This window comes from Meleagris gallopavo, chromosome Z (assembly GCF_000146605.3).
Source record: "Meleagris gallopavo isolate NT-WF06-2002-E0010 breed Aviagen turkey brand Nicholas breeding stock chromosome Z, Turkey_5.1, whole genome shotgun sequence".
Lineage (NCBI taxonomy): Eukaryota > Metazoa > Chordata > Aves > Galliformes > Phasianidae > Meleagris > Meleagris gallopavo.
The window spans coordinates 6,283,140-6,305,894 of NC_015041.2; the positions used below are offsets into that span (position 1 = coordinate 6,283,140).

The window sequence follows — 22,755 nt, forward strand, 5'->3', positions numbered from 1 at the left end:
GGACAGTAGACAAATGATGCCCGTTGGCCATGCTCCAGAGGAACAGGCATCCTTCACACTCATCAGCAGAGAGAGCTGAGCTTCCTATTTGGTCCCTGGGATTCAAGCCACATGCACTGGCAGAGCAGCACAAACATATCATAGAGTCATAGAATGCTCAGAGTTAGAAGGGACATTTAAAGGTCCAACTGCCCTGCAGTGAACAGGAGCATCCACAGCTCAGTCAGTTGCTCAGAGTATGGTCCAGCTGGGCCTTGAAAGTCTCCAGGAAGCAAAGCCTGTGATGACGGTTGGAGTTGCAGAGTCACTGTCCTTGGGGGTTTTCAGGAAATGTGGAGATGTCACACTGAGGGACATGGTTAGTGGGCATAATGGGGATGGGCTGGTGGTTGGACTAGATCTTAGAGATCTCTTCCAACTGTAATAATTCTATTATTTATTGATGGATTTGGGATCCAAATCCCATTCCTGAGGTGTGTGCAATGCTGTTTCTCCCCATAGCCCTTGTGCTTTTTAATGTGTTGTTTATATTGGATTTCAAAACCTGAAAAATTCCATGTCACCAAGTCTTTTGGGTATGTGTATATCTAGTTGAATGCCCACTCTGTATAGCTGGTCTTCTATCCAAGGTGGAATTTATGAAGCCCTGATGCTTCTGATTGCTGATTTTTAAATCCACTAGAAATTTTAGGAACGATGGATCCAGAGGACGTTTTTAGCCCTAAGCTTATTTAATGAGGGAACTCTTCTTTTCATTCCTTCTTCAGGCTGCTGTTAGAACACTGGAGGAAAACCTTAAGAAGTCTCCTTAATGTTGCAAGTAGAAAAATATCTTCAAATCTTTCTTAACTGAATTTTAAATACATTTCTGCACTCTCACTCAATAATGTTAAATACAACACACGTGCTGCAAAACTTTACTGTCAGGAAGTATCAGCTTCTTCTTAAATAAAACCACTGCCCTTTAAAACGATTGAGTTTCTCTCTGTGTGTCTTTCACATCTTTCTGCTATTGACATTTCCTTTCCAGTATGGCTTTTTAATTGCCATTATATGGCTACATACAAAAATATTTTCACATATATAATTGTTCTCCAGCCCCCTGTAGTGAGATGGCCACGCTCATTTCTTCAGCCGAATTGCAGCAGTGAGAAGCCACACGACAGCAACTGGGTTGTATCATTTGCCTTGAACTCCTTCGTTCTTCCTCATGTGTACACTGCATCCAGAGAAACCCCTCATGGGAGTTGTTGCTCCTGAACTGGACTGAATGGGGCAAAGTGAAGAGGAACTTCCTGCTCAGAATGGAATTTGTGCTGCCAGGAAGGATTTTTATTGTACTTCACACAGTAAACAATTAATGAAAAGGTGGCTTAATGAGACACATCCAAGGCACCTACAAGCCTACAGAGGCTCCTACGTGGTGGTGGTGGGTTGACTGTTCTTGACTTTGTCTCAGTCCCACTTTCTCATAGAGTTACCAGGTATCTCTTTTGGATGGAAGAGGATGTCACGAACCAAGGGGCAGGTAGTGGGGAAAAGGGAAGAAAGCAAGTAGCTGAAGTGTCCATGCTGATTCTTTATGGTCATAAGTGGAAACCTGCCCTGGGGCAGTGCCACCAGACCAGCCAGCTCCTGAATCCCCAGTACTCACTGCTGGCAGATGAGAGATAAAACTCACTTTGGGATAGAAAAGCAATGCAGAAGGAGTCAGTGCTTTATTCCTGTCCCCACCACAGCACCTGCAGCAAAGAACTCAAACCCAGCTGACAAGAGGAACTGAACTCCTGGGCACTATTCCTTATAAATTTCACAGGTTTTAAAGCCAGAAAGGACCTGTCTACTTGACATTCTGTAATATAGAGGTCTGGGAATTTCCTCCAGAGGGACTTGCTCTTGGAGAAGAGCTTGCTGTTTAAGTGAGACACCTTTTTGCAAGACAGCCAATCTTAATTTGAAACCCTCACACAATAGATATTCCACAGCATCTTTGTTCTAGTGACTGTCAAGCATGAATAGTTTGAATCGTAGATTTATTTCTTCCTACATACTGAGTATATTTCAATAGCCTGATGGTTGGAATTCTTCTGACCTAAAACCTAGCAGTCGTTATTTGGCCAGATGAGTTTTAACTTCTCCAAGAACTGCAAAAGCACAGTATTGAGAACACGATGACTAATTGTCTTGAAATTTAGGCATGGGAAAGAGAAAAATTACAAAATGGACAAACATTAAATATTAGGCAACTAAACTGAAAACAAACAATCACAATTTGCAGCAACTTAAAGGAACTTGCTGCCAGGGATGCTGCTGTCTGCAATTAACCTTGTCTTTTCCTCTCCATACTCAAATAGCAGTTCCTGAAATCTGGCATATGAAGCTACCCAATGCAGTGCTTTCTTCACAGGGTTAGCAAAGAGTTGCCCCATGCGAGGATAATATGGTCAAGACCTTTTTGGAAAGGGGCATAAAACTACTTAGCACCCATCCACTCGACTTGGGCTGAGGATCTGCTTAGCTGCACTTGGCACTCCAACAGATCCCCAGAGAGAGGAAGACCTACACAGTGGGAACATGGCTAAGACAAAAGATAGTCAAGACTTGGCCTGAAAGAGGTTGGTGTTTTGCTGCAGTTTTAATAAGGATTCCAAAATAGAACACTGAGGCAAAAGTTAGGCAAGGTTATAGAAAAAGGCTCAGATGGAAACAGGAGGAAGTGGTACAGAGCACCCGCTGAGAGGAAAACAGCAATTCTGGAGTCCACAGTCATCATGTCTGTAGTAAGAATTTTAGCTGAAGTGGTAAAAGAGTGAGAAAAGGAGACAGTCCTCGAGAAAAAGGGAAAGCGATCCCTGCAGCTACATGAATTGATTGCAACAGTACACAAGGCTTTTAAACAGATTTTGAGGGATAAATTTTCAAGACAGAAATGAAACAAAGCAGCAGAAATGGGACAAGGACAGAATACACTGAACAAACAGATTTCTTGCTAAAAATCACTTGATTTCTCGTTGGTGAATTGAAGGAAATCACATTAATCCAACTTCACTGAACTGTTCAGATGGCAACATGTGGGAAGTATAGACTTTTTTCAAGGCTGTACAGCTGACAGAGGAAAAACACAGCAGGACATAAATCAGCAACAACACTTGCATTTACAGAGAACATAGGCAAGAAGGACTGTGCAGTTCTTTGAGCAGTGGGCTCAGGTCTGCATTACTTATGTTCTCTACATTGTGCAAGGAAGTAATTAGCTCAGGCACTGCATCTTCTCCTACCTACCCCCGAAATGCACCAGCTGTGCTTATGGATATACTTCCTGAAGGGGTTAATTCACTTTTGCTAATGCAGGCTGCAGAGAGGAAAAGGGTTTGAGGAAGCTTTTGTTCCTGACAATTTCCTTTCCATGGCAAAGTTTACTGTCCAGAGCTTAAAAATAAAACAGGCACTGACATCTTACAATGTGGATATTAACATTTTATTTCTTAAAAAGGAAAAAAAAAAAAGAAATACATAGTTTTAGTGACTGGAAATGTGTACAAAGTTACATATTTCAAAGAATTCACGCATTAAAGAAACTGCCTTCAAAAGAGTTTCTCTAATGCAGAGGCATGGGAGCTACAAATTCTTTCACAACTGATACTGTTTGTTTCAAACTCTCTGTATAGCACTGGGAGAGCCAGCCATCCTCTAACACACCAGTGCTATAGGAGCCAGATGTGTCTGAACTCAGACCCTCATCAGAAAAGATGTGGTAGAAGAGTCCTGAGTGCCAGGGATGCCCCCACAATTCTGTAAGGTAGAAAACTAAATGCTCCAATCACACTGTGCCAAAATCTAAGGCCATCTTGGGCAAACCCAACAGTTATCTCAAAGCTGTCAGAGAATAGGCATTTCCCACACATCTTTAAATTAAATGATCCCCATCTTGTTTTGTAGTAACAGCTTTTTAAGGAGTGCATTTATATATCTCTATAAAAAAAATACTATTGTGAAATTTACATGAACACACACAACTTTAGCAACACCATGCTTTCAGTGGAACTTGGCTATTAGCTGCTTGCAATTTATATACAAAGCTGATTAATAAGAAAGACTGCTACAGGGAGCCAAGCTTTCTTTCCAGGTTATCCCCTGACTAAAACAAGGATTTCCTATGTTTTGTCTTCCATGAGTTGGCAAGTTTGAAAACTGTGATTAGAACACCAGGGTGCAGTGGCTTGTAAACATTTTGTCTTAGTATTATATTAAAATCCAGTGCACTCTCACTATCTGCTCTGACTTTCTGCTCATGGATCAATGAATTGATACAACCTTCTGTGAGCTCATCGGAGAAATGAAAATTTTAGCCAATTAAAATATTGTACATAAGTCCATTCCTGGTGTCAAGTCACTGACTATAGAGCAACACCAAGCATGTACTTGATCCATCATAGAATTGCAGGCAAATTTTTCCCAGGAGATCAGAATTTCAATTCCACACTAGAAAACAATTTATGTTTTGCATGGTCCCCACTCTGCAGATGGGGCACATGTTCAGAGGGAAGCAGTTTGCCAAGCTCAAATGCCAAGACAGCAAAGCAGCCCAATAGAGCCCCTGATTCCTGATTCACGAGGCCCATGCTGGAGTTGTTGGATAGCAATGCTCTCCTCTCTCCTGTCTCCTAAAATTCTCAACCCCCTTCGAGAAGTATGGAAAGATTATATGATACTGCGTGGAAGGAAAAAGGCACATAGGAAAGTATCTAAAGCAAGCGCATCAGGGATATTAAAAAAAAATTAAAATTAAAGGCTAGAATAACTGAAGACAGGAAAAAAACTCTTCCTGTTCTTGTTGAAGCTCTTCTTAACTCCTCCCTCCTCTTCACCAGCTGCAGTCCTGAGTAATGAATGTCTGCCACATCAGAATGGCAGCTTCCTCAGACCCTTTCCTTGTGCTTCACATTGGCCAGCTTAACTGTCTCCTGCTCAGAGGCAGATGGAGAAGGCTCATCATGACATCCAATCATCAGCTGGTAGACTATCACTCCTGCAATGGCCCCGAGAAAAGGAGCAACAATTGGAACCCACCACCACTGCTTACCAGTCCTGGAAAACAAGAAGGAAATGCACAAGGTTAAGAACTGCAGCCTAAGCATTAGAATACTTGTGCTTCAGTCTGGAATAATGCAAAATCTGATTATTTGCAAACATCCCCATTGACGTGCAAGACAACAGCAACCCTATGTCCACAGCAACATCCAAGGCAGTTGCTGCCTCTTGCTGCAAGTTCTGGGGACAAGAACTTCAGAGCAGCTGTTTCCAGGACATCTAGAACTCTCTCTCCATCAAGAAAGTAGAGAAACCATCACTGTCTGAGCTAGGCACTTTCACTTCCCTCCTATTGCCTGCAGGAAAGTACTTTTTTACAACATATAGCCTCTACTGCTCATAGTTCTGAGTTTTCTCCAGGTTCAACAAAATATGACACAGGACCTGCACTTTCTTCCATTAAAAAAAGTGGATAAGATCATGTTCAAGGTGCACCTGAGCTTCTCATCTCTGAGATTTCCTCCCCAAAGTTCATTAATTTGCTGGAAACTGTTGTAGTTCTATGATTTTTTAAGAAATCAAAGCAGAGCAAACTGTCTCTCGTAAAGAGGTTTATACTTTCCAAAGACACCATAAGTGTGCTAAGATTCTCTCTGGCACCATAGGTACCACCTACTTGAACTGTAACTTTTTTCCCCCTTGATGCACAAAGTTTTCATTTGCAAGCTCTTACCAGAACACTTCAGTGCCCCAACCAGCAATGGCTGTGAAGAGACGAGGCCCAAAGTCTCTGGCAGGGTTGACAGCATAGCCAGAGTTGAAGCCCATGGAAGTTCCAATAACGAGGACGACAAAGCCAACTGTGAAAGCTTCCAGCCCCGTGGGAACAGGATTGTTGTAGGGATCCACAATAGCCAAGACACAAACAATCAGGGAAGCAGTGCCAATGAACTGGGAAGGGAAAAATCAGAAAGAAGAATTTAATCCAGACTAATCTTTTAACCAAGTTACTTAACTCCTCTGAAGTTCCATGGTTTTAAGACTCATTCCCTAACGTGGAAAAGCTACAATAAAACATCTCATGGCACTGTCAGACAGAATTAGACTGAGTGCCCAGTTGGGAAAGCAATGATGGAACACGCTCCTCCTAGCAGCTGATAGATTCCTTTGTGCCCACACCTCTTCCCTGCACACAGAAGAGCTATCAATATCTGTGTAAGCAGCCAAATCAGCTGAAGACATCTTCCAGAATATGCTTCCAAGCTCTGATGCATTCTTTGACTAAATGAGAGGGCCAGAACAAACCCAAAATCTCAAGTTCTTTCAAACCCAAAATTTTCAAGTTCTGGCACCCTCCAAGCTCCTTCTTACCTGATCAAAGAATCCATTCACAACATTCAGATGCTGAGATGGGTAGGTGGCAAAGATACCAGCTGTGGCATTTTCTCCTGTTACATACAGGTGGTTGGAGCCAAAAGCCCAGATGGCATCTGGAGGTGGAGAAAAGGCACCAGTCAGAGCCCAATAAACACTAATCTGAATTCTAATTCCCTCTACAAGGTGCCTAAATGCCTGTGGTGCTACAGAAGTCAAAATCTCAGATTTTGTTCAGAACAATCTGAACAATGCTCTCAGACTAAATTTCAAGTGGTCCTGTGTTGGGCCAGGAGTTGGACTCAATGATTCTTGTGTTCTCCCTTCCAATTTGGGATTTTTTATGATTCCATACTGCAGTAAACTCATTATTACAGAGGAATTGTATCTTCATACACATTGACACTCTCCTCATGCCATTCCATCAGGAACATCAACTATCTTTAGCATTCATTAAATCCTGAATATTGCCAAGTGCTGATTACTTCGCTTGTTTAACCTACAGAACTACAGCAGCACTTCTTTGTCTAAAGTTAGCAGTATTAAACCTTTTCCTGATCAACACAGAGTGATCAGTTCTTATCTCCTGCTGTAAGAAGGAGCACTGTGAAAAGAGGAATACGCTCATGAGTAACAGGATTTCCAGGTTGTTTTCAAGATGTAGAATCAGCCTGAAAAGGGCTGCCAAAGTTGCTAGAAGTCTGTCTCACAGTAGTATTTAGACTAAGCAGAAAAAAATCCAAGTGAAGTCTTCATTTATTACACAAAAAACACGAGGATAAAACGACTCTGGAAAAATGCACAGATGCTGTTTCATCAACATTTCTGGGAGATATGCTGTAATCTAGACAGCAAAGACCTGTACACATCATACACACTTTCTGCACCTACCATGGTAGAGCCCAAAGACTATGCCAGCTCCTAGGAAAGCTCCAAGTGTCTGGGCCAGGGCATAAACTGGTAGTTTGATCCAGGGCTCTCGAGCCAAGACGCACATGGCAAAAGTGACAGCTGGGTTCAGGTGTCCACCTGCAGAAAGACAGAAGGTTAATGCACTTTTATAGACAAAACTTGAGTCCAAGAGATGAGCCATGGCAAAGTAGTCTCCACACAGGAGAAGTGCCACATAGGAAAAGTGCAGCCATCTAGGCCTACACAAGCATTACAAGTTCTCACAAGCGAAATCCAGCCCACACACAGAGACAAAACATACCTGACACCTGGCCTGCGATCAAAATGCCAAGCATCACAGCAAAGCCAAAGGCGAGATTGACAGTCAGGAAACCTCCATGGGTCCCTTTGCTGAGCACGATCTGTGCAACAGAGCCACAGCCGAAGAGCTGAAAGCAAGAACAGACTGAAATTACCCTCTGTGATTTACATCATGGCCAGTTGCTGACCGACACTCTTGACTGCTCTGCTTACACCTGCATGGACCGTTGCAGCACACTCATAACTCAAAGCTTCAGCATTCAGCCGCAGAAAAGTCACAAGGAAAGACTTTCTTCTGGCTGAGTAAACTGAATCCATGACTGAAAGTTAAAGATACATCAGCTCACAATTTACATCTCCAGGAGACTGGACAACTTTGACCAAACATCCAAATGTATGATGGCTAAAGGTAGACAAGAAGGACCATTGCTCAGACAAGGAGCCTAAACTCTTTGCTGTTAAAAAGGGCTAATAACTGTCTGACATAGTAGCACATAGATTGGCAGGGCACAGTTTTGCTATTGCCTGGATATAAAGACATGGCTGAAGAAGGCTATGTTCACCTTGGCACTCAGGAACATTCTTTTCAAGCCATGGCTGAGGGATTGAGGTTGCTTTCCTGAGCTGAGGTACCTAGGCTTGTCCCATCCCCAAGGTTTGCTCCCTGCCATAGGTGAGCACAGCCCACACCACCTCGACACAATGAGATCCTTCCTATGGCAAAGTCATGTAGGAAGAGATCAGGGCAACAAAACTGTTCTTTCTCTGCAACACTAATAAGCATCAAGCGCTCTGGGTAACAACCTATTTTTGTTGGGTGATAAGTAGTGTTGCCTAATTGCTAAAGGAAGCATGTGCTCATTCTGAAAGACATTAGCTCTAAGTGGGCAATTCTTCTTTTCCCATCACATCCAAAAGCCATACTTCCCATGCTCACCCCTAACAACACAGACCAGTTTCCCCTGGCTGTTTGGTTCATCACTCATCCAGATTCAGATCCTCCTGCCTAGCCATGTCCCTCCACTACCCACCACATATTTTAAGGAGCCTTGGTCCTAATCTTCTGTATGCTTTTATCTTCCACTGCCTTAATCTGAACAGATTCTCAGTGTATACCAGGGATTATCTCATCACTAGAGACTGAGAGCATCCTTAAACTAGGATGGGACAACATCTTGCTCAAGATCCTCAAGGCTAGTGCCTAGAACTTGTGCTCGTGTCTGTCCACCTATCAAAATCTCCTGCTTCTGCAAATTCCAGTATTCCAAGATTACTCAACTGCCATAAAGGCAATATCTGCTCTTAGGAGATAAACCACCAAATAGGCATCAGGTAGGTAGGAGTGGATCTCTTCACCTCTTCTGCCAATGCTGGACATACCTGTTGAGCAACACACAATACAGTTGAAGGGCAAAGCCAAAACACAGCTAGTTCATCCCCTCAGTGACTGATGAATTACTAAGAAAACATTGCACTCAATCTGTTGGAAAAGGAGTGGCCAAGTAGGCTGCAGGCTGACTCATGAGGTGGACACTCTGTACTCAGGTACCTCTTGGCACAGGACCCTCTGCTGGAAGAACAAAGGAACCTGTAGAACTTGTTAGTTAAGAAAGTGATATCCAGTACTGCTTTCTACTGGGTACACAGCAGCCCATTCCTTGTCCTCATACCAAGACTCTCACTTGGAAAACCATAGCAGAAGAGATACGTGTGCGAGGGCAGAAAAGATCAGTTGTTCAGCAAACAGAGCTATCGTTGCCAGCTTTGTCCAAACCATGAGGGAAGCATAGCTACAAGCGAGCAAAGAAAAGCTTGCTAATGACCAGGGTGACATTTGTTCCTTCCCAGAGGAGTCTCAGCACACCTTAGGCAGAGTTTTGGACAGAGTACTTGGCTATGGTGTTTATCTATACAGCCATAAAGCATATCAGTGTGACCAAGAGGTGAGCCCAGAAAAAGCTGCAAAAGGCAGCTGAGTTTGGCAGGGTTGGCCCCAGTTTACTGTAAACTGTAATAATAGAATCACAGAATGGCTTGGGTTGGAAGGAACCTTAAAGATCACCTAGTTCCAGTCTCTTGCTGTGGGCAGGGTTGCTACTCACTAGATCAAGCTTATTCCCATTGATGATAGACTTTGTTTTATTCACTCTGGAGGAACTGGCAGTTCTGCAAGTGGATGGTGGTTGGTTCATCAGACACACATAACTTTTGGTCATAGAAACCCCAAAGTTCTCCATTCCATCATCTGCGACGGCACTTATCCACAGTGAATAAGTTCTCTCAGACTGGAGGAATTCCAGCTCTGGTGTTTCCCAAGAGGCTATTCTCCATCCTCCTCTCTGCCATCCTACACCTAGCAAGATCTCCCCAGCTTTTTCCCAGAAGAGAGTCTATGAGCCATGCAAAAATACCCTGGAGCCACTCCACAGGAGCATTACAATTACTTATCAGATATGCCCTAAGTACTGTTTGGCTTAATTCAGCACAACAATAGAAAGAATGGCCCCAAGTAGATTAAAATTAAAAAGTAAGGTAATATTTAGGGACAAATTTGAGGTTTGATATGCTTGTGTGCAATTCCATCCCACACCAATGGAGTCCTTCAAGCATGAATACATTCCCATGCATGACATCCAAATCATGCTCAGCCCTGCTCTTGTGGCAAATGGTTTTACATGAGAGCATTTGATACAAGCTGGCAGCACTGGGTGGCAGCCAACAAAACAATTGCACATGCCAGGTGCAGGGGCAGCTTTGATACATATACCAGGTGGTTATGTTGTCCAGAGGGATACAGTTCCAATCCTTGCTTATGCAGATGCAAAATCTACAGTTGCTATCATCAGATATGTGTAAAATATATGATTGCCTGTAGTGAGATTTGTTTTGCACCTTTATTAATTTTGTTTTATGATTGTTGTTTTGTTTTATGACTGATACAGTCATCTTGGATGACCTTCGCATGCAGTGAGGAGAAATGGCCACATATGGAATGGAGCCCAGCCTCCCAAGATGGGTATCTAAATCAAGTCAAGAGGCTTGATTCAGGGTCTCATTTTCCCCACTGATGTAGTCAGCACTCAGGTCAACCAACTCTGAGCTTTCCTGTCTAAGTTTTGGCAGAACAAATCCCACCAACTCAGTAACACTTTCCTTTATCTTTCAAGACCCCTAAAAAGACAGCAGTGACAGATATGTTAGAGCCTAGATGACATATCTGAAGCACATCACATGTCACTGTGATCTACCATGCTGCTCACAGGGACAGAGTTCAAAGTTCACCATCCTCTGTGACAGATTTTGTCATGATCCACTTTTCCAAATCTTTGCACTGCCTATTGTTTTGTTGTGGTAAATGAACACATAAGTGACATGAAACTTATGATCACACCATTTCCAATTCCACTCTTTGTTAGTTTTCCCTCCAATTTCTTCTCTCAGGCCATATAAGGCAGGATACCCTGACCATTCTATTTTCTTAAGTCTTTGTTTTCCACCACTTACAGAGTTCAGGAGCATCTAGCTTGAGTTGTAAGGCAAGGAAGATTATATCAAATACAGCAGCATTTATTCAATTAAAATCCATGGACTTAAGCTCATGCAATGGATGTGAGTGACCATTATGGCCTAGAGGTGGATGTGCACATCCAAGGAAATATGATCCTTCATTCTTGGTTTTAATAATCTGCTGCCAACACATAGTTTTTACATTACCAGAAAAACATCTCAACCAGCAAAAGCTCAGGTGAGTCCCTCACAAGGCAGCGTGCAGCCGACAGCTGTTATATCCCCATGACCCATTAGACAAGTGTTTTCTTAAGTACTAATAAAATGTTTGCAACAATCCCTTAATCAGATGTATTAAAGCTACTCTCCCAGGAGTTGAGGTCAATGCACCATTAACCATGTTAATGGAAAACAGCTCCTTAATTTCATCTTACTGTCTCAAACAGATCTAATGACTTTCATGGCCAACAGGAAAGCTTCTCTCTCCTCTTCCCTCATGAGCTGATCCAACTTGATGTGCTGTGGAAAATTAATAGGAACATACCAGGTTCTGCAGGATCAGTGAGTTGAACTGGTTCAGGGATAAAGGGGCTGGAAGACTCCAGGGGTTGAAAAAGGGAGGAGATAGCCAGAAGCAGGTTGCTGGGTGTAACTTCATACTCAGAAAAACTCAAACTCCCTGTGTCCAGGTTGTGGTTGAGTTGGGCCATGTGGCTTTTCCAAGGTCCTCCCCCTGGCAGAGAAGCCCTGGAGTTAGTCACAGCTCTTAGGAGGGGGCCTTGAAGAACACAAACATGTTGAAAGAGCTAATGAAGAACGAAGGGTTATGGGTTCACGGACAAATCCTGACCAAAACAGTTCTGTTGACAAACTCAAGTGGAAGAAGCACAGCAGCCAGGTTCCCTCCCTATCCTGCCCTCTTTCCTTTGTTGTTGCTCTTTCACACCTTCAGGTGCGACACAAAAGGCCTGGATGGATTTGTTCTTGGATTTCAGAACAACTGATCTCTAAATCAATACAGGAAAACTTTGTTGGCGTAGCTCAGAAGGACTATTATTACCTGAGCTGCAACTTTACCCTCCAGCTTGCAAAAAACAAGCAAACAAACAAGTGCATGGGAAGAGCGGCTCAGCCCCTGCTGCCCTCCAGTGGACAGCAAAGGTGACATAAGGGCAATCAGATCCTGGTGATAATCCAGGGGAAGTAACCCTGAGAGGAACCCACTGTGCATGGGCCTTCCTCAAGCCTCAAAGCCCATGCATCCAGGGGACCCCCAAAAGCCACAGGGGCAGTGCAAGGAGAAACATTTGTGCCTTTCCTGCAGCACAGGAACTTGAACAAATAGGTGGGTCTTGACTTAGAGGTTGCTAAACAGGGGAGAAATATCATATTCCACAGCCCGGCTGGACCTAGCAGCTCTATCTACCAGCCAGCCTGGGTAGGAACAAAAGGCATTACAGATGGTCTGTAATGTTACAGCTACCTTTGCACCAAGAGCCGTCTTGGAGCCAAGTAAGGCAGCAGGAGTGGGGAGATAAGAGGGGCTGAGAGAAGCTACATATGTACACTGTGGGCTACAACAACACTGCAAAGAACTCAGTGAAAAAACAAACAAACAAACAAACAAAAAAAAACAAAACAAAACAACTGAGCAACCTATAGCAGAGCAGTTGGGCATTGGTGGGGAGGCTGTTATTTAGTTTGTTCCTTCCCCATGTGTACCGAAGCAAGAACATGTTCTGATATCCGTGATGTCCATCAGATAAGGAAGCCTTAGCTCTTAGAAAGACCTGGGCTTCACTCACAGCGTCGAGCATTGCTGGAGAAAGCTGTGTCTCACGAGGGCAAGTTGTAGTGCTGAGCTCTCATCTCTGTGGGATGGAGAAACCTCCCTGCTCCTGCACTGGGGCAGCAAGGCTATAGTTTGGGTGGTTAACAAACAGCTCGAAGCTCTTGTGGTGGAAGAGGTGGTGGAGAGCAGCAGCACTGCCAGCAATTTGATCGAGGTTCCCCTTGCCTTGATCATCCCAGCCACCTTACTACTTTGGCTTCTGTGGGTAGCAGCACACTCAGACTCTAAAGAGTTCCCACCTGGCTGCAAAGGCAGGGCAACCTGGCTGAAAAGCAATTAGGAATTGTTTTGTTCTTTCCTCGTGCCTCAGCAGCAGTGAATCATAGTCTGACTTGGAAATCAGTTACAATAGCAAGTTACTTCTGCAAACGTTAAAACTGAACAGGGACAGCTTTGGTATTTGCAGCCAGCAGACAAAGACAAACAGTCCGAGCCTTTAAGGAAAGCGTGGAGACCTGCTGGTGGAAATCTCGCTTTAGTGAGTTGCTACAGCAATAACACAAACAGCAAGTGAGTTGGAAAATGCTTTCAGTGTTTGCATTGCTTAACTATTTCCAGCAAGAGGTGCTTCTGACACGGATAGAAAGTTCAGACCTAACATATCAGAAAGTATATGCTGAAGAAAGAGGAAGGGGACTGTCATCTTCTCTATCAAAAGGAACAGAAGCAGCGCTAAATTCTTGTAACAGGAGGGTCACAAGCAACAGAGTGTAACTCTGTTGTGCAAGGCACGTAGCAGGAGCAGCAACTCAAGTGCAACTCCTTTGTGCTCTTCAAGGTTTGGCTGCTTAGTTGGATTATTTTTCTTACCTTAAACAAAAAGGCAGTATTTTCTCTTAGGCAACACTCTGCTGCCTTTGTAACTCTTACCAGCAGGTAAGAACTGTGGGGTTCTGAAATGGTTTTGCTGTAGAAGAGCTTTAGAGAGCTGCTGTTATGCAAGTGAAGGGGAAGAGGGAAGAAGCTGAAGCCATTCCAGTATCCACAGCGGGACAAGTTCTACATTACACAGTGCAATATTAAGTAAGCTGCAAACCTTAAACATTGGGTTCAGGAAGTTGACTTTGGTGTGAATGATACCAAGCCTTAAATCCATCCCCAATATTGCCCCATTCTAGAGAAATTCATATGCAGTCAACACCATCTCCCACAAAAGCAGTTTCATGGATTCCATTTTCTGAAGCCCACAAGAGGAGCTTGCTGGGCTCAGCTGCAGATGAATGCTTTCACTCTCAGCTCAGCCTGCTGGGACTTCTGCAGGATAGAAATGTCCATTTTCCCTCCAGGCAGGATCAGGATCTCTATCCCGGGATTATCTGGCTGAATCCACTACCAAGATCCTCCGATAAGGAAAAAAGACAACTTCAAGGCTTTTGCTTCTGCCTTCAGGGCAGTTGATGAAATAAAAAAAATACAGAGGAATATGGGTGATAGGGAGCAATTAAATATATATGTATTATACTTATTGTAATTTTTAATAAAGTATGTAGCTCCTTATTAGCAGAAGAACAGACTGGGACAGCTGCAAAGGACCAGCTTCCCTCTCTGTATTTCATGCTAACAGCCAGGCAGGGTTCGACATGCCTGGGACTTCCCTGTTCTCCCTCTGCATCTGCTCCCACACAACACAGAGCACCCCCATAGGAGCTGAAGAGATTTTGGATCACTTTGGGACAGAGTTGAGAGCACCAATAAAAGCAGCATTTTCTTTGATCCCAGACCAGCTCAGGGAGTCCTGGACAAGGTGATGAGCTGCTTTTGCACACACACATGAAAACAGAGCAAGCATGGTGCTCCCTGAGGCTAATGGTGCCACTCTCATTTTGGAGTCTGGATAAGCAGTGGGACCAAACCTTTCCTGGGGCTCTGAGCACACCCTGACTCCTCTCCGCCCCAAAGCAGCGAGACTATAGGGGAAAGTTGTGTCAGCAGAGAGAATAACTTATTTTTTAATCACAAGCCCTTCTGAAAGCTTGCACAGCTGAAGATGTGCCTCATTTCTCAGTAGAACTAACCTGGCTATCAGAAGACATTATCTTTCCCCCCAAGCACTACCTTGCATCTATCCTGAGACTCACTGCAGAGACCGTCTGCTGGCTACATTCCTATCAGCTTCTTCTCACCTTTATCCCAGGTAACTCTTCCCTAGGAAACCAACAAGACACATCCTAAAAATCATCAGAGCTGGGTCATTCTGGAGATAAGGCTACTGCACTGTGCAGAGCTGCTTTCTTTTAGGAGTGGTAGCATTTTATTGCCATATTTATCCCCCCGTGCAAGACTCAATAGTCCCCTCTTCCACATAAATAAAGCACAAGACAGTGTGTAGGATGAAGCACATGTGGCTTCATCAGCCTTCCTCTGCCTTCAGCCCTTCTGTCCATCAGTGCTTTCCTCAGACAATCAGTTACAGAGGGGCATAAACCCACAATCACTCTGCCACATGGGTTTACACCACTTCAGATGAAGTTTCACCTGCACATTTTGGCTGTGCCGCCACCAAATCATTGGGCATTGCATAGTCCTGCATTTTTGGACGCCCAAAATGAGATAACCCTATTGCAGTGTTGCTGCACTACTGTGTGATCCCCATCCTTCACTGCTGTCTCCTACATGCTCAAAGATATCCACCCCACTTTGTCCCCTATATCCTGTCCCTTTGGAAACCCAGCACTACAACAGGCGGCAGAGTTTTGTTGCACTCATCATTTACAAAATGATGTGTTTTGTAGTGGGAGTGACAGCCTTGCACTGCCACGCAGGCGGGATCAGCTGCCAGCACGGACAGTGCTGGTGGCATGCAGCCCTGCTGATAAGACCCTTGGGGACCTGCAGCAGGCAGTAAAAATTTTGCTGGAACAGTTTAAATTCTGCCTGTTTCTTCTTCACAGGATGCACAAAGAAAACAAAGGGAGGTTTTCACTGCCTGGATGATAGCACTTGAACTATTTCAGTGCCAAGACAATATTCCAAGACGGAGTGGGAAAGGAAGTTTTGCATGATCTCTAGCAAAACACTTGCTCCAATGCTGAGTCTGCTCCCTGTGCTTTGTGAACACACTAGACACACGACAGAACATCAACACTCTGCTGAGCTCTGCAGAGCCCACTCCTTGCCAGCAGCCCTGAAGCTCACTCTACAGCACAAGGTTATCCTCTATGGATAACAGCTGTGCCAACAGGCAAGTTGCATGGGAGTTGGGCTCATCCACCTGCAATTCCCTGCAGCAGCACAGTGCCAGGACCAGCACAGTCCCTGCACCAGGACGATGCCCCCACGCCAGGATGATGTCCCCACGCCCCAGCACAGACTCACCACCAGGATCAGCGTCCCCAGGCACTCAGCCAGCGCTTGCCGCACCAACTTATTTCGGATCCTCAGGTGCTCCTCGATGGTAGCAAGCACGTCCTTTTGCCTCCCCATCGCAGCAGATGTGTCCTCCCAGTGTTGTCAGGGACCAGCAGCAGCTGACAAAGCCTCAGCAGGGTTTCTTCTCCAGCAGAGCGGCTCTTGCTTATAAATAAGTTTGCGGTGCCTGACACACCCCCACTCAGTGACCACACCCCTTCCACACTACTCAAAACCCTTTTTTCCTCATCCTTTTCAGCATGAGTTGGACTGGGCTGTTTTCTTCTTTGTCCTTATTGCCCACGTAGGTGAGCAAAAGACTTTCAGAAGGAGGAATTAAACGTGGCAGAAATGTCCCACCCAAACACAAATCCCACCAATTGCATGAGGCCGTGACTGCCTTCCTCAGCTCTAACCGAGGTCCAAAAAGCCAAACCTGTGGACCAAACAACATCTTTACCCATCTGCACTATCACACTACCCTTCTTTCAGCTTGCACTCCCTCCGAAGCCCACCACAGCATGGCAGAGGCATTGCTGCCCACCAGCCGGATGAGATAGCCTGGATGAAAAGCTGTCCCCGTCCATAGCCCTGGGGCTGCTGGCAGGATGTGTGCCACTTGTGGTGTCTGGTTTCTGTTAAGACAGCAGTAAAAATTCCCCAGGCTTGACGCAGTGCAGTGGGTGAATGCGCAGGATGGATGGACCCCCTTCCAAGATTTGTTCCTTGACTCCTCTGCAAAACCACAGATTCGCAGCTTCTCCTCTTCCCCTTGTTTTACCAGCAGCTTTCCCGCTGGAAAAACAGAGTGGTGATGAATGGGCTCTTATTCCCCACAGGAGCTGCAGCCAACCTGAGGAGTCAAGTCAGGAATGCAGCTAGCAATAATGTGCAAGGAATCAAATGCAGGGAAACATTCGGGTCCAAACACAACTGTAGGGACGGGAAACATCCCTCATTACTTTGGGCTTAGGTCTGATTTGCTTTAACCAACATCAGTGAGGTCCTCTGAACTGCAGCTGCAAGGGTTTGCCAACCAGAGCCAAGGACAGCAACTTCTCCTTTCTCTCTCCTCTGCCTTTGTCCATCTCACTGTGCCTCACCCAAGGAATGAAAAGCCCACCATCCCACTTCACCCTGCACTTCTCACCTTCCTTTATACTCCCCTTTGTGCTTTAAATGCTGACGTGGTTTTGAAGACACCACATCCAGAAATGAAGCTGAGGTGTCTTTCTTTTTTCTTTTGGCAGCTCCTAAGCTAAGATCTATGGCTTTTTTTGCCATTTGTTGAACTGTCAGTGGGGAGACACTGCAGTGTAGGTTTATGGAGATTTATTTACACAGGGTCCTAGATCCTGTTCTTTACCCCATGGCAGGGACAGGGCCACTATGCTGGGAGCAAGCAGGAAGACCAGAAAGAGCCAACAGATGAACAGCAGGGACATGGAGATGTGATGCTCTCCATATAAGCAGAAACACGCTTCCCCTCCATGCAGCATCTGATCCTTACTGGCTAAAAGTCATTTTGAAGACTACGAAAATATCATTGTGACTGGTTTAGAGAGAGGAGATGTCTGGGCTCCCAGGGCAATGACAAAAGATAGTGGTAACACCAGCATCAAAGCTGGTGCTTGGAAAAGTCTAGACAGATGTAAGCCTGAGGAACTGGGATGGAATAGGCATTCCGACACTATGCCACTATGCCTGACTCACTACATAACCCTGAGCAAATCCTGTACATTTCCACACCTTAGCTTCTCCCTCCATAAATTGGAGAGAGTGGCATTGGATTCCCTTCCCAGGGCGTTGTGGGCGTGACTCACCGCAGCCCAGGATCCGACAACTTAAAATGAGCCATAGAATCTTATGCAATTGCTTTCCCAAGAGCCAGGTTATTAACTGGGAGCTTGAGGAAGGGACAGTGAGGCAATGTTGGAAGAAGTGGAAGATCTTTTCAGAAGCAATGATTAATCAAAGTGTGAATAAGACCTGAAAGGGGCCAATTCTAGAGATTCCATGTGCCAAGGCAGCAGCTTCCCTGTCACACCAGGACAGCTGGATTCCAGGGGCACAAAATCCAAGCACAGAACAACGTAAGAGGTGCATTGGCAGCAACATTTTTTTTTAAAAAGCCCATCTTGCTTGGTGACTGCTGGCAATCCTGCCTATGGCAGGTGGTTGGAACTAGATGGTCTTTAAGGTCCCTTTCAGACTAAGCCAGTCTATGATTCTATGATAAGGTATGGACACACTTCTTTGGATTAGTTGAAGTAAACAAAGAAAGTTGTAGAAGCAAGACTGATGGCACAGAATATTCTGAGAGCTGCTGGCCATCCCCTAGTGTTGGGCATAGCAAGATGTCCACCCCATCAGCATTGCCTTGCATGGACATTCAAGACCATGCTTTCACAACAGAGGGGGTTGAAAAAAAGGTAAATTTCCAAACCTCTGTCATGCCTGACCTCCTGGTGGTACTGCCACATCTGCTGAAGCCCTAGCAAGGGTCTTCCATTTTCACTAACGGCATGATTCAAGCATCAAGTGAACTAGAGTGAACCACCCTTTCTGACCCGTACAACGTGAAAAATCAAGGCATTGGAAGAGTAATATATTTCTTTAATTTGTGGAAAATGCTGATTACCCAGGGGAAAGCTCAAAGAGAAAAAGGAAACTCATCTCAGCAGGGAAATCGGTGATAACATTGTTCCACTGAGTTCACTACATAAATCTCAGTCTTCCATTCCAATATTTTCTAGTGCCCAAAACTATGGGAATAGCTACGATAAAGCAAGATCTGAACCTATGCCTTCTGCTGCAGTCCAAGAGAAAACTTGTCCGTAACGTTTGTCACTTTCTCACTCCCTTACTTTCTCTCTTGCAGAACTTTGCTACGTGCCATGAGAGACTCTCTGTGCTCAGGCTGTTATTTCTAGACATGATCCAAAACTAACACTCGAGTTCCAAATTTGCTGTTTGTATTGCGCTTGGCTCCTTCCCTCCTCGCTCTGCTCCAGGGGAGAGACACAGGTGAAATTTTAAAGGAAGAACTTGATCCGTAGCTGCTTTCCCTTTGGCTGTTTTCCTACTGGCTCTATGATACAGAATAAACTCAGACTTATAAACTCTTTGGCTTCTGCAAAGTGCTGAATCAGCCTCCAGTAGTGTAATGTTCTTATTAAAAGTCAAGTTTAACAGAGTAACCTGACTTTTCCTTAATCGGCTGAATGGACAAGCTCGGATCAATGGGTTTCATATCTTCTCCAAGCCAAATTCATTCATCCATTCCAGGATGTGTGGTGCAATCCAATAAGGAGAAAAGCATGAATCACACAAATCAGCAATGAGTCAGTCATTGTGTTGGTGCCTGGGTCACCTGGTGCAAAAGCCATTATGCTAAGAGAGGTCACTGGGTCAAAGTGTGACAGGATTCGGTGAGATCTGGTGAAATCTGCCTTTGTAAGGTACCTCTGACCACCTTCTTCCCATCATCTACCTGACAGCAATATGGTGACTTGTTCAAAAGATTTCATTAAAAATAAAAATTATAGTTTGCCTAGCAAGGCAGGGTAGGAAGTGAGTGAGTAGGAAGTTTGTGAGCCTTGTAAGTGATTCTAGCTGCAGGGTTGAGTGCAATAGTTTCAATATCCTGCCTTGAATCTCCAGGTTTACAGAGCCAGGTATTTGTTTCATGTCTGTGTCTACTTAGCACTCCCTCATGAGTTAGAAATTAGAGAAATTCCTCCAGGAAACAGTCTACAGAGCTGAAAGTTGTCAACAGCATTTGTGTTTGGAGAAACTTAAGGTGAAACTGCAATTCTAATTTAGGTTCCTCAGACATCTTGGGGAGGTGTAGAAGCTGGAAAACTGGGTTTGGACTTTGAATTATGATATAACAATGAGAAAAATATTTCATGAAGTCTAGTGCTGAGGGCCAAGTGTAGTAAATGTGACCTTGAACTGAGTCTCTGTACATCACATCACTCAGAAAAGTTTCATAGGATTGAACCTTTCAGAGTTACTTTGAGGAACATAGCCTGTTGCCACTGGCAGTTCCTTGTTGCATCTGATTTAACTCTCACAAAGCTGGTCCCTATTTACAAGGAATAATCATCATTCATGACAAGCTGTTCCTATAGAGAAGCCGTTTTCCAGAGTAAGTAGTTGCATACCAGAGGAAGTACTGTACACTGGAAAAGTACCAATTGCTCCAGAAGAAAGCTTTTTAATAACACATATAAAAGGAAAGCTATTACAAACAGCTCTCCCAAAATAGGGTGTTTGGCAGCACCTTCTCCCATATACTACTCTGCGTAGACAGTCATTCTTCTGAGAGCTGCAGAGCCTGTTCTGGCTTGGAGACACTGCTACTACTTAGCACCACAGCAGGAGAGTTAAAAGACCTTGAAGGAAGAAGACACAAAAATGGGATGAAACCCAGCCAGCTCCAAGTGTGAGTCAAGGGCAATGACAAGAACTTTCCCTACGAGGTGAGAAAGTGCGCAGGAACAAGGAGTGTGACTGCTTTCCCACCTAACCACAGGTAGCCCCAGCACAGACAGCCCTGGGGAGAGAAATGATCACTTCAAAAGCACAATACAACCGGATGTCACTTTGGATATTCATTCCATGTGCTCACTTTAGAAGCATCTATTTCTCTTTACTGGCTATAAAAGAAACCTAAAACAATTAGCCCAGCTGAAGGCAGATATGCATAGTGTAACCCAGACTGGTGTCTCTAAGGAGGTACAGACCTGCTAAAAGCAAGGTATTTGTACCATAAATGGGAGAGGAATTTGCAATAGGAACAGGGAAGTCTCAGCACTGTGCCACCATGCACAACAGGAGCTTCCTCTGTGCTACCACATGTTGATCAAGGCACCTATGCAAAGAAAGACAAACCGAAAGTGGATGAGGTGCAATCAGAATCAGAAGGCCAAGCAGGTGAATTGAGCCTCTCCAGCTCTATATGAACTCAAGTGCTCAAATAAGGTAATGCAGCAAACTCAAGGCCAAGACAGGACATACCACTATTATTAAGTACATGAGGAGGCAAAAGAATTGTTTGTGTTGGCACAAGGGCAACTAGGGATAAATTAGCCATGAATAATTTTAGGCTGGAGAGTAGAAGCCGTAAGAGCATGGATGTCCTGTTGATGTTTTCCATTCCCAGGAAGGTATGTTCCTTTTCCAGGAAACGCAAGAGTAGAAAGTACCAGAAGGTTGAATTAGAAATGGAGTGACTTCCAAACAGGAGGCACGGGGTTCTGTGAAGTAGCTAACACTCATTCCCTCATTGCCCTGATACAATTCTATGTCCCTATGTCTATAAGGACTTGGGGATCCTGGTGGATGAGAAGCTGGACATGAGCCAGCAATGTGCACTCGCAGCCTGGAAGGCCAACTGTGTTCTGGGCTGCATTAAAAAAGGGGTGCCAGCAGGGAGAGGGAGGTGATTGTCCCCCTCTGCTCAACTCTTGTGAGGCTCCCCCTGCAGTGCTGCATCCAGGCCTGGGGCCCCCAGCAAAAGACAGACACAGAGCTCTTCAAACAGGTCCAGAGGAGGGCCACTAAGACGATCAGAGGGCTGGAGCACTTCTCCTATGAGCAAAGGTTGAGGGATAGTTTAGCTTGGAGAAGAGAAGGCTTCAAGAGACCTCATTGTGGCCTTCCAGTAATTGAAGGGAGTGTAGAAACAGGAGGGGGAACAGCTGTTTACAAGTGTGGATGGTGATAGGACAAGGGGGTGTAGTTTTGAACTGAGACAGGGGAGGTTTAGGTGAGATATTAGAAGGAAGTTTTTCACACAAAGGGTGGTGAGGCACTGGAACAGGTTGCCCAAGGAGGCTGTGGATGCCCCATCCCTGGAGACATTCAAGGCCAGACTGGCTGTGGCTCTGGGCAGCCTGGTCTGGTGGCTGGTGACTCTGCACATAGCAGGGGGGTTGAAACTCGATGATCATTGTGGTCCTTTTCAACCTTTTCAATCATGATTCTATGATTCTATGATCCTCTAAACCCAAGAATACAAGCCTCTATTAGCCACTACAGGTTCTGCTGCTGAACCCTAAGAGAACCTGAGTCCCATTCTGTCCTCTGCTGTCATAAATAATTCTCATTGATTGTTGTGGTCCTTTTCAACCCAGCCCATTCTATGATTCTATGATTCTATATCTTGCTTGCTCTCATATTGTCCCAGAAAGGGAATTCCTGCTAGCTTGCACTTTTAGAGGAGAGAACAATGTCAAAGGACCAATGGAGAAAACTACACTCTCTGTCTTTTATGACCTCAGGGCTGTCAGACTTTAACCACCTATTCACTTGGGTGCTCCCTAAATCCATTTCAGTAAATACAATGTATCTTGCTTACATTTGTTGCAAATGAGAACAGAGCCTGCTGTCCTCACTGGGACTTTCATTCTTTCAGCTGGTTT

The 22,755-nt window shown here is 44.7% G+C and overlaps 1 protein-coding gene across 1 annotated transcript; it reads right to left on the reverse strand.

Moving 5' to 3' along the window:
- Window positions 1–3,475: 3,475 nt before the first annotated feature.
- AQP3 (aquaporin 3 (Gill blood group)) lies at window positions 3,476–16,631 on the reverse strand. Its single transcript, XM_010725198.3, has 6 exons — window positions 16,292–16,631; window positions 7,619–7,745; window positions 7,297–7,434; window positions 6,403–6,521; window positions 5,765–5,982; window positions 3,476–5,088 (listed from the first exon to the last, which is right to left on the reverse strand). The coding sequence occupies exons 1-6, from the start codon at window positions 16,397–16,399 to the stop codon at window positions 4,920–4,922; spliced, it is 879 nt and encodes a 292-aa protein (XP_010723500.1). The 5' UTR covers window positions 16,400–16,631; the 3' UTR covers window positions 3,476–4,919.
- Window positions 16,632–22,755: the final 6,124 nt, after the last annotated feature.

Excerpts from the sequence above, each read along its gene's own strand:
- AQP3 (XM_010725198.3), bottom strand. The coding sequence starts at position 16,399 with ATGGGGAGGCAAAAGGACGTGCTTGCTACCATCGAGGAGCACCTGAGG. Across the intron at positions 7,435-7,618 it reads GATCGCAGGCCAGGTGTCAG|GTGGACACCTGAACCCAGCT; the intron begins GTATGTTTTGTC and ends GTCTTTCTGCAG. Across the intron at positions 6,522-7,296 it reads AGTCTTTGGGCTCTACCATG|ATGCCATCTGGGCTTTTGGC; the intron begins GTAGGTGCAGAA and ends CTCCACCTCCAG.